At 43.9% G+C, this 12,098-nt stretch overlaps 2 protein-coding genes across 3 annotated transcripts in view; one reads left to right on the forward strand and one right to left on the reverse strand.

Moving 5' to 3' along the window:
• ddrgk1 (DDRGK domain containing 1) overlaps positions 1 to 3,366 on the reverse strand; it is a 103,700-nt gene extending 100,334 nt beyond the window's left edge. Inside the window, exon 1 of one of the 2 annotated variants that reach the window (XM_080197229.1) lies at positions 3,258 to 3,366. In XM_080197229.1, the coding sequence (XP_080053355.1) occupies positions 3,258 to 3,345 (88 nt within the window). In that variant the 5' untranslated portion in view covers positions 3,346 to 3,366. The remainder of the gene's footprint in view (positions 1 to 3,257) is intronic. The other variant, XM_080197320.1, reaches the window with a different exon arrangement.
• A 4,562-nt stretch (positions 3,367 to 7,928) lies between these two features.
• LOC145349042 (zinc finger matrin-type protein 1-like) overlaps positions 7,929 to 12,098 on the forward strand; it is a 128,893-nt gene continuing 124,723 nt past the window's right edge. Inside the window, exon 1 of the mRNA XM_080197321.1 lies at positions 7,929 to 7,979. The gene's annotated coding sequence lies outside the window, so the exon portion shown is untranslated. The remainder of the gene's footprint in view (positions 7,980 to 12,098) is intronic.

Raw genomic sequence — 12,098 nt, forward strand, 5'->3', positions numbered from 1 at the left:
GGAGGCGGTTTAGAACGGAGTTGAGGAGGAACTTCTTCACTCAAAGGGTGGTGAATCTCTGGAACTCTCTGCCCGTTGAAGTGGTGGAGGCTGCCTCGCTAAATATTTTTAAGAAGCGGGTTGATGGGTTCTTGATAAGAGAGGGGATTAAGGGTTATGGGGAGAGGGCGGGAAAGTGGAACTGAGCCACAACAGATCAGCCATGATCTTATTGAATGGCGGGGCAGGCTCGAAGGGCTAGATGGCCTACTCCTGCTCCTATTTCTTATGTTCAGTTAGGGAAGAAAACGTGGTGTGCTTACCCAGCCTGGCAGATATGCGACTCCAGAGCTACAACAAGGTGGTTGACTCTCAACTGCCCCCTGAAATGTCATAAAAAGCCACTCAGAGATGGGCAATAAATTGTGGCCAGCTAGTGACACCCCATGTCCCAGAAATGAATAAAATAAACCGAAGGGATAGAAGTCAGAGAGTACTGGTGAAGCTATGTGTTTCTGACTAGAGGGCAGAATGAACTTACAGTAGTCAGTACAAAGACTGCATATAAATGGCTTGGACTTGGGTGTAAGAATACAATTTTGAAGTTTGCAGATGATCTAAAACTTGACAAGAAAGTATGAGAATAGCAGTAGGCTTCAGGAAAAAAGAGCAAGTGCTGGAAATACTCACAGGTCTGGCAGCATCTGTGGCGACAAACAGATCATAGAATTGAAATGTTAACTCTGTTTCTCTCACCACAGATGTTGCAAGACCTGCAGAATATTTACAACATTTTCTGCTTTTTATTTCAGATTTCCAGCTATCCAAATATGTTTTTCTTGTTGCAGGCTTCGGGACATAGGCAGACAGATCAAATAGGCAGACAAGTGGCAGATACAATTTAGTGCAGCTAAGTATGAAGCACTGCATTTCGGGAGGAACAAATGAAAAGGCAAGATAATCAAAATAGAACTAGTTGAGTGGACACAAAAGCAGAGGGACCTGCAGGTACATATTCACAAAGCTCTTAGCCAATTAAGGAAGCATATTTAATCCTTGGCTTTGTAAATAGGATATTGAATACAGTATGTTGAATACAAAAGCAAGGAAGTCCGTTTGCAAATAGCCGACTAGACCTCAGCAGTACAACTGTGCACAATACTGGACAGCAATTTAGTAAGAGCATTAGGCCTTGAAGAAGGTACAGAAGAGGTTCACTAGGATAATCCCAGGGACGAAGGATCTCAGGTGTGTAATGAGACTGGAGAAGCTGGGATCGTTCTCAGTTTTTTATTAAGCATATCTTCGCACCCAGACAGTTTTTACCCTTTGGGGAAGTGGTGGAAGGATTCCAGAGCTGATAACCAGTCTATCGAATTGCGTTGAACACTCCTTCCTCGGCCGACAAGTCCTAGCATTGAACTTGAAGCCGGAGTTACTGGTCCAAGATAGAGATGCTACCACTGTGCCTCAAGGCCTCCTGTTGTTCTCAGTGCAGAGAATGTTACAGGGAGACCATTAGTGATATTCAAAATCATAAAAGATTTTGGTAGTATGAAGAAATTGTCAGCTCCTGGCAAGAAGGAACCAAATTGAGCAGCTCTTTCTGAGGACTCAATTTAGATACAAGGAGAGCTGGGAAAACATTATGGGGTATAGAATTTAAGTCAACAAACTCACAGAATCTGACAAGAACAGAAATTGCAGGAGTGAGATATTTTATCAGGGTGAGGACATAGGCAAAATGCCATGTGATAGAATATTTGGGATTCTCCCAACAACATATGAATACAGTTCCACTGTTCCATTTTTAAAAGTGCATAAAAGTAAGCACAGCCTGTACTAAGTTAACAGCAGGAAAAAAAACCTCATTCAATCTCCACCACTTCAGTTTCAGTCCTGTTCATGGTCAACTTTTGATGTATCCAGACAGGAATAACCCATCACAGCATGTCCCTGATTCAACGGCATGCAGTGTGCTCAAGCAACAGATACATTATGGACAGAAAGCACAATGCAACAATTTTCATGTGACAAAATATCCCACAATGACTTACCAGGGCAGCATTGAACTTGGAGGCACATACATTACATGGTCAATGTCAATGCAGAACTTCAGACCATTCATTAAGTCAAATCATGTAATTCTGTTATATTTTGGAATCCCATTAAGTTATGAACATAAGAGGAATCCAAGACTCAAATTAGGCTACTAACCTCTCTTGTTACCCCAGACTAGTAGAAATAAGGTGGTTGGAAGACCATAATTTGGCAAAAGAAACATGGCAACAGCATATGGTTACAGTAAAAATTGGAATTTTCTTGGCATTAGCAAAGAAAACAGCCACAGCAGAAAAAGGGGACCAGATTCAATTCTTGACTCATGTAAGATAAAAACAAAATACTGCAGATGCTGGAATCTGAAACAAAAACAGAAAATGCTGGAAAATCTCAGCAGGTCTGAAGACATCTGTGGAGAGAATACAGCTGACATTCTCACTCCACAGATGCTGTCAGACTGGCTGAGAGTTTCCAACATTTTCTGTTTTTGTTTCAATTCTTGACTCTCCTCTTCGCTAAAGCACATACTTGATTAAATAACAGAACATATACACTGGAAAGTCACGTGCAATTAGCATGCAAGAAACAATACTTTTCACTGCACACTAATACAAGTAACAATAGTAAATCAAATCAAACTTCATGGGCAAAACAGTCTGAATTAGCCAGCAAGCCCCACATTCCCAAGAACAAATAGTTAAAAAAACTAAAACAAACATTCATAAATCAAATCAAATGAGCAAAGTATACGTTTATCTGTTAGTGTCACAAGTAGACTTACTGTTTTTCAATGAGCGTTTATCATAGTTTTTTTACTATTTGTTGTTGGGATGTGAAGCTTGCTGGCTAAAATACAGACTGTTTTGCCCATGAAGTTACCGTGAAAATCCCCTAAAGCTAGCAGTGCTGAGGAATCTTGGGCAGCTGAGAAAAACAAAGTCAGAACAAAATCCCAAATTTAGAGCAAAACATCCAGCCCTTGGTGCAAAATAAGAGGCTGACGTCCCCAACTGATTGACAGTCGGACTGACCACTCAGCGGGCGCCACGTCAACGACAGAACCCCGATTAACCAATCATGTACACGCAGGCGGGACTTCCGACGGCCGAAACCAAACCCGCCGACGCTCGCCTCCAACTCCGCTCCACTGCTCCTCCTGATTTCCAACTCAACACCTTCCGTTATCAAAAACTGCTCTGTGCGCGCCTCCTTCCTACCTTTCTGCACTTGTCGCCTTAACCTCGTCACGAAAAAGATGAGGATCAACAGGATGGCAGCAGCCAGGACGTACAGCACGGGGTCCATGGTTACGTGCGCCTGGGCCCCGCCCCCACCATGCAGTCAGCGGACACCGCCATTCCCAGTGGCCACGGGGGCGGAGGAGACTGTGGAAAGATCTATTTGCAACTCAACCTTACCGTCTTACATCACTTTAAGAATACCATACCACCGTTTATAATGATAGACGAATACCCTGTGCAAAATTTGTCATTTGCTTGGGTTATTCCCCTCCCAAGGATTTGTGTCATTGTAAAACCCCCTCCGGTCCAGTGGTGTGGTCTGTGCGGTAAGTTCCCCCCCCAAAAAAACGCTCACAGCGCCACCATTCGACTGGGAGGCCAAACTGAGAATACAATGGGTCACCTGGACTCCAAGCATCAGCTTTTTCTGACCAGATACTGCCAGACCTGTTGAGATTTTCCAGCATTTTCTCTTTGGATTTCAGATTCCAGCATCCACACAAATTTGCTTTTATTTTTATGAGAATACTCCATGGGAAGCCATGCTCCAAAAGCTTGTGATTCCAAATAAACCTGTTGGACTTTAACCTGGTATTCTGAGACTTCTGACTTGTGCCCACCTCAGCCCAGCACTGGCATCTCCACATCATGATCAGATAGACAGGACGGGGCTATTTTGAAGAGTCCTAGGGTGGCACAGTGGTTAGCATGCTGACTCACAGCACCAGTGACCCAGGTACAACTCCTGCCCTTGGGTCACTGTGTGGAGTATTACCTTCTGCCCGTGTTTGCATGGATTTCCTCCGGGTGCTCTGATTTCCTCCCACAATCCAAAGATGTGCCAGTTAAGTAGTCATGAGGGAGGAGCTGGCCAGAGTTGATTGGAAAGAGAGCTTAGCAGGGAAGACAGTGGAAGAGTAATGGCAGGAGTTTTTGAGAGTTGTTAGGGAGGCACAACAGGAATTCATCCCAAAGAGGAGGAAACATGCTAAGGGGAGGACAAGGCACCCATGGCTGACGAGGGAAGTCAAGGACAGCATAAAAGCAAAAGACAAAGCGTACAAAGTGGCAAGGATTAGTGGGAAGCCAGAGGATTGGGAAACCTTTAAAAGTGAGCAGAGGACAACTAAAAAAAGTAATAAGGCAGAGAGATGAAATATAAATGTAAACTAGTAACGTAAAACATGATAGGAAGAGTTTTTTTTCAATATACAAAACTAAGAGGCAAAAATAGCCATTGGACCACTGGAAAATTAGGAGAACTAATAACAAGAAGTGGCAGAGGAACTGAATAGTTACTTTGGTGTCTTACACTGTGAAGACTGATGCAATGGAATACCAGAGCTCCAGGAGAGTCAGGGGGCACAGACAGTGTAGGCCATCACTAAGGAGAAAGTTCTGGGGAAACTGAAAGATCTGAAGGTGGATAAATCACTTGGACTGGATGGACTACACCCCAAGATTCTAAAAGAGATAGCTGAGGGAATTGTGGAGTCTGGTGGTGATCTTTCAGGAATCACTGGAGGCAGGGAGGGTCATGATGTGGAGATGCTGGCGTTGGACTGGGGTAAGCACAGTGAGAAGTCTCACAACACAAGGTTAAAGTCCAACAGGTTTATTTGGCAGCACTAACTTTCGGAGTCTCAGGCTCCTTCATCAGGTGAGTGAGGACTTATGTTCACAAACAGGTCATATAAGAACATAAGAAATAGGAGCAGGAGTAGGCCATCTAGCCCTTCGAGCCTGCCCCACCATTCAGTAAGATCATGGCTGATCTGTCGTGGCTCAGTTCCACATTCCCGCCCTCTCCCCATAACCCTTAACCCCCTCTCTTATCAAAAACCCATCAACCTGCGTCTTAAAAATATTTAGCGAGGTAGCCTCCACCACTTCAATGGGCACAGAATTCCAGAGATTCACCACCCTTTGAGTGAAGAAGTTCTTCCTCAACTCCGTTCTAAACCGCCCCCCCTTTATCTTGAGGCTGTGCCCCCTAGTCCTACTGTCCTTTCTGAGCGGGAAGAGTCTCTCCACCTCTATCCTATCCATCCCATTCATCATCTTATACGTCTCAATGAGATCTCCCCTCATTCTTCTAAACTCTAACGAGTACAAGCCTAGTTTATTCAGCCTGTCCTCATAGCTCAACCCCTTCAACTCCGGCATCAGCCTAGTAAACCTCCTCTGCACTCCCTCCAAGGCCAAAATATCCTTGCGTAAGTACGGCGCCCAAAACTGCACACAGTACTCCAGCTACGGCCTCACCAATGCCCTATATAGCCGCAGCAAGACCTCCCTACTTTTATATTCAATCCCCCTCGCTATGAAGGCCAGCATCCCATTCACCTTCCTGACCACCTGCTGCACCTGCAAGCTGGGTTTTTGCGACTCATGCACAAGGACCCCGAGGTCCCTCTGCACCGTCGCCTGCTGCAGTTTTTCGCCACGTAAGTAATAATCCTTCCTACCATTATTCCTACCAAAGTGGACCACCTCGCACTTGCCAACATTAAATTCCATTTGCCATTTCCTGGCCCATTTGCCCAGCCTATCTAGATCCTTCTACAGACTCACCACACCCTCTGCGCAATTTGCCGTTCCACCAATCTTGGTGTCATCAGCAAATTTTGACACCATACACTCGGTTCCCTCCTCCAGATCATCTGTCTTGCAGAGGTTGCTGCTGTGGTAGGGTTGTGTGGTGTTGTGGCCAGTGTTCTCCTGAAGGCTGAGTAGTTTGCTGCGAACAATGGTCTGTTTGAGGTTGTGCAGTTGTTTGAAGGCAAGAAGTGGGGGTGTGGAGATGGCCTTGGCGAGATGTTCATCTTTATCGATGGCATGTTGAAGGCTCTGGAGAAGATGTCGTAGCTTCTCTGCTCCGCGGAAGTACTGGACAAGGAAGGGTGCTCTGTCCACTGTGTCCTGTATTTGTCTTCTCAGGAGGTCAGTGCGGTTTTTTTGCTGTGGCACATTGGAACTGTCAATTGATGAGCTGAGTGCCATATCCTGTTCTTATGAGGGCGTCTTTCACTTTTGTGACTCAGCCAACATTGTCTACCTGATAAGCTGCAGGAAAGGATGACCCGAGGCATGATACACTGGGGAGACTGTGCAGACTCTATGACAAAGAATGAATAAACACCCCTCGACAATCACCAGGCAGGATTGTTCCTTTCCAGTCAGGGAACACTTCAGCAAACTTAAGAAACTGAACAGCCCTGGGCTTTCCACTTTAAAGAAGACAGTGAAAGCCTAAATGAGGTCTTCTGAATTATGAAGGGATTCAATAGGGTAGACATAGAGAAGATATTCTCACAAGTGGGTGAGTCCAAAACTAGGGACTATAAATAAATATATATATATACTTTTAAGACACAGGACATCCTAAAATGCTTTAAAATCATTGAAGCACTTACGAACTGTAGCCACCATTCCAATGTAGGAAATATAAGAATCACTAACAAATCCAATGAGGAATTCAGGAGAAACATTTACTCAGAAAGTTTAAAGAGTGTAGAATTCACAATCACAAGCACAGGCCGAGATAAATTTAATGAAATGTACTTATCTAGTTCCATGAGGAAGAGAGGAATAGAAGTATATGTTGATAGATTTGTTGTGAGAATAAGGCGGGAAGAAGGTCAGTTGGAGCAGAAGTGCTGGCTTAGTTGTGAGGGTCAAAAAAAAGAGGGTGGCACAGTGGTTAGCACTGCTGCGTCACAGCACCAGAGACCCAGGTTCAATTCCCAGCTTGGGTCACTATCTGTGTGGACTTTGTACGTTCTCCCTCGTGTCTGCATGCATTTCCTTCGGTAGCTCCAGTTTTCTCTCTTTCAGTCCAAAAGACATGCCGGTTAGGTGCATTGGCCATGCTAAGTTCTCTCTCAGTGCACCCAAACAGGCACCGGAGTCTGGTGACTAGGGGATTTTTACAGTAACTTCATTGCAGTAATAATGTAAGCCTACTCATAAGAACATAAGAACATAAGAAATAGGAGCAGGAGTAGGCCATCTGGCCCTTCGAGCCTGCCCCGCCATTCAATAAGATCATGGCTGATCTGTCGTGGCTCAGTTCCACTTTCCCGCCCTCTCCCCATAACCCTTAATCCCCTCTCTTATCAAAACTCGTGACAATAATAAATAAAACTTAAACTTTAAAAAACTTTATAAAACTTTAAACAAAGGAGATTATAAGAAGAAATTTTGATACAGGAAGGAGATGGCTTTACATTATTGCCCAGTGGAACATTTTGAAATTCTTGCAAGGCTAAATGATTGCTGTAAATTGACAAATTATTGTGTGATTTAAAATGAATAGTATATGTTTTATTTTTGTTTTATGTGTCCTGTTTTGAAATTGCCTCACTTATTTTTCAGCCTATTATCTATCACCACAAACCACAGTTATAATTATTGTATTTCTTCCTTGGTCGCACTATCATTGGGCCAAGGAATGGCAGATGTAGAATTAAGCTTTTGAAGTTGTTTCCATGTCCTCACTCGCTGACAAGTTGAGTCAGTCTGTAGGTGAATAGCATTAGACTTTCTTTTTAAATGCCTACATTTAAAATTAACCACAAGTCTGTTAACCAAGCATAAAATGTATTCATACAGGCAACTGCAGGGAAATTCCAGTCTAGAAAACAGAGTTTCATTCTGGATGATTGTGAGTGAAGCCATGAATTGCTTAGAATTTCAGTGAGTAGCCTTCATTTGTCTTATCAGTCTGGTATCCTTACCCTGTAAGAGTGAAATTTTACGTGATAAATGCAATAAATCTCACCATTCCGTGAGTGTTTCTGTATTAACCTTGTGTGATAATCAGAAGAAGAGTGATTGCAATGTTCAAAGTCAAATCTGGCTCCTTACCTAAGTGACTATTCATCGTTTGGGAGCCTAGGGTGATATAGGGACAGTGTATCCACGATTGGGTGATGGGGGAAAGTGGGGTTTCATGAAAAAAGGGAAGAACATCATAGAAATATAGAAAATACAAGCAGGAGTAGGACATTTGGCTCTTTGAGCCTGCTCCGCCATTCATTTTGATCACACCTGATCATCAAATTCAATATCCTGATCCCGCTTTCCCCCCAAATCCCTTGATCCCTTTAGTCCCAAGAGCTATAGAATGACCAAGTACGATCTGGCCTCAGTTGGCAACCCAGCTCACACTGATTTCAAGAGGTAATTGCAAAATGATCAGATGTAAGACCCCTGACATATATTTATTTTACCCTCCTTAACCACAGGCTGCTTATGTTGTCTGACAGCTCAGTCTGAAATCTAGATAGGACCAAGAAGGTCCCATTCTGTACCACTCCATTCTGGACATTTCCCTACTGAGCTATCAAGGCAGCAGGAAGGAACGTTTAGATTTAATAGAATGATTGATTGATTCAGGCCTGAAAAGGCTCTTAGATTAATTATTTATTCAACTGCCTTTGAAAGTTACTATTTAATCCACTTACTCCACATTTTCAGCTAATAATTTCTATACCGACATCACTGTATTAAAAAAGTCTCCTCTGCTTCTTTTGCTAATTGATGTAAATTGGTATCTTTGGGACGCCAGCTCCTAACACTGGAATCTGTTTGTCTCAATTTATCAAAACATTAACCTTATCTGGCATGAACCATGGTTCCGTTGGTAGCACTCTTGCCAGCAAGTTACCAGGCTCCTGGTTCAGGTCCCACTCCTGGGAATGAGTGCATTAATCAAGGCTGGTGCTCCAGTGCAATGCAGCGGGGGTGCTGCACTGCTGGAGGTGCTGCCTTTTTGGATGAGGTATTAGACCTGCCAGTTCAGGTGGATGTAAAAACCCCACAGCACTGTATTGAGGGAGAGCAGGGGAGTTATCTCTGGTGTCCCAGCCAACACTAATCTCTCAGTCAGTATGACATTTGTTCATGATTACATTGCTGTTTCTGAGAGTTTTCTGTGTGCAAATTAACTGTCATGTTTCCAACATTACCACAGTAGTTACACTTCAAAAATACTTCCTTGGCCGTAAAGCATTTTGAGATATCCATTGGTTGTATAAATACACAAATGTTTTATTTTTCTTTTTCTTCCTTTATTTTACGGAGATCAAAAGCAAATTTTTTCAAAGTTATTCTGTAAATGAGCTTAGTTTTCATTTATTAGCAGATGAGCAGGGTTGAAAAAAGATATTTTTGCCTATTAATACAGAAATTATACAAATTAAGGACAGTTAGAATCATAGAATCCCTACAGTGCAAAAAAGAGGCCATTTGGCTCACCAAGCCTGCACTGACAACACACCCACCCAGACCCTAACCTCGTAACCTTGTGTATTCACCCCGCTAATCTCCCTGACACTAAGGGGCAATTTAGCATGGCCAATCCACCTAACTGCACATCTTTGGACTGTGGAAGGAAATCAGAACACCAGGAGGAAACGCACTCAGACATGGTGAGAACATGCAGACCCTGCACAGACAGTTACAGGAATTGGCCCCGGATCCCTGGTGCTATGAGGCAGCAGTGCTAACTGCTGCCACTGTGCCACCCTAACTGCATGACAGGCTGCTTTTGTTGCCTCACAGCTCAGTCTGAAATCCGGATAGGGCCGAGGTTCAAGGTCCCATTCTGTACCATTCCACTTTGACATTTCCCTACTGAGCTATCAGGGCAGCCTGAAGGAACATTTAGATTTGATAGAATCATTGATTCGTGTCACAAGTAAGCTTACCTTAACAATGCGATGAAGTTACTGTGAAATTCCCCTGCCTGGGTACACCGAGGGAGAATTTAGCATGGCCAATGTACTTAATCAGCCCGTTTTCGGACTATGGGAGGAAACTGGAGCACCCAGAGGGGACTCTCATAGACGCAGGGAGAACATGCAGACTCCACACAGACAGTGAGCCAAGCCGGGAATCGAACTTGGGTCCCTGACACAGTGAGACAGCAGTGCTAACCGCTATGCCACTGTGCCAGCCCTAATTCACAACACCAGGGACCCAGGTTCAATTCCGGCCTTGGGCGACTGTGTGGAATTTGCACGTTCTCCACGTGTCTGTGTGGGTTTCCTCCAGGTGCTCTCATTTCCTCCCACAGTCCAAAGATGTGTGGGTTAGATTGATGGCCATACAAAATTGCTCCTTAGTGTTTAGGGGGAATAACAGTGTAAACATGTGGGGTTATGGAGATAAGGCCTGGGTGGGATTATTGTCAGTGCAGGCTCAATGGGCCGAATGGCCTCCTTCTGCACTGTCGCGATTCTATGATTCTAGTTATAGCAGGATTCATTAAAATGAGCATTTGGCTCCCTCTCTTGGCTTGGGTAAGTATAACAAGTTGAAAATATATTTCTGCAGATCAGAGAAAACACATTGTATTTAATTAAAATTTAAGAACATTGCTGTGATGAACCTCCTACAAGTCAGGATGGTGTATTGACTTGGCGGAGATGGCATGCACCCTCTACCCCGGTCCCAATCTTAGCTTTCTAAGTGCACCAAATAATCACTTGCACTGGCATCTCTTCCTGCTCCCACACCGTTTCTTAAACTGTTTCCCAAGGATATCTCCTTGGCCCCCATCCCATTTCTCATTTACATCCTGCTGCTTGACAACGTCATACCAAACCACACCATTAGTTTTCACATACATACTGATGACACCCAGCTCTCTCTCTCACCAACTCCTCTCTTGATTCCTCCACTGTTGCTAAATTATCAAGACTGCTTATCCAACATCCAGTACTGGAGGAGAAGAAATTTCCATCGATTAAATACTGTGAAGACAAGGCTGAAATCATAATATTCAATCTCCATTCCACACTCTGTTCCCTAGTTACCAATTCCATCCCCTTCCTTGCCAACACTCTTGAATTTAAGCTACTTTATTCACAACCTTGGTGTAATAAAGGGGCAGCACAGTGGTTAGCACTGCTGCCTTACAGCTCCAGGGACCTGAGTTCAATTTCTGGCTTGGGTCACTGTCTGTGTGGAGTTTGCACATTCCTCCGTGTCCGCGTGGGTTTCCTCCGGGTGCTCTGGTTTCCTCCCACAGTCTGAAAGACGTGCTGGTTAGGTGCGTTGACTCGAACAGGCGCCGGAATGTGGCAGCTGGGGGGATTTCACAGTAACTTCATTGCAGTGTTAATGCAAGCCTACTTGTGACAAATAAATAAACTTTTAACTTTAAATATTTGATCTCAAGTTGAGTTTCCAACCTACTTGGCAACATTAAACTGCCCATTTCTATCTCCATATCATCACCCAACTTTACCCCTGTCTCAGCTCGTCTGTCACTGAAAACCTCACTTGTGCTTTCATTATCTCTAGATTCCAACGCTCGCTTGGCTGATTTCCCACATCCTACCCTCCATGAACTTAAGGCCATCCAAAACTATACAGCCCACATCTAATTTTCACCAAGTCCCATCCACTTGCTCCTGACCAACATTGGTTCCAGTCAAGCAACAGCTTGATTTTTCCTTATTTTCAAATCCCTCCATGGCTTCCCCTCTCCCTATCTCTGTAATCTCCAGCCTCATAATCCTCTGAGATATCTGTGCTCGTCTAATTCTGGCCTCTTGAGCATGCTTGATTTTAATTGGTGGCCACATCTTCATTTGCCTGGGTCCTAATTTCTGGAACACCTCCTAACTCCACTTCTTTCCCTCATTTTCCTCCTCTAAGGCACTTCTTAAAATCTACCTATTTGGCCAAACTTTGGGTCATCTGCCCTAACCTGAATATCTCCTCATGTGACTCGGAATCATACTTTATTTTGTAATGCTCCCAAGAAACATCTTGCGATATTTTGTTACCCTCAGGTCATTAAAT

Source organism: Carcharhinus amblyrhynchos, chromosome 1 (assembly GCF_965287045.1).
Source record: "Carcharhinus amblyrhynchos chromosome 1, sCarAmb.v2.hapA, whole genome shotgun sequence".
NCBI classification, from domain to species: Eukaryota; Metazoa; Chordata; class Chondrichthyes; order Carcharhiniformes; family Carcharhinidae; genus Carcharhinus; species Carcharhinus amblyrhynchos.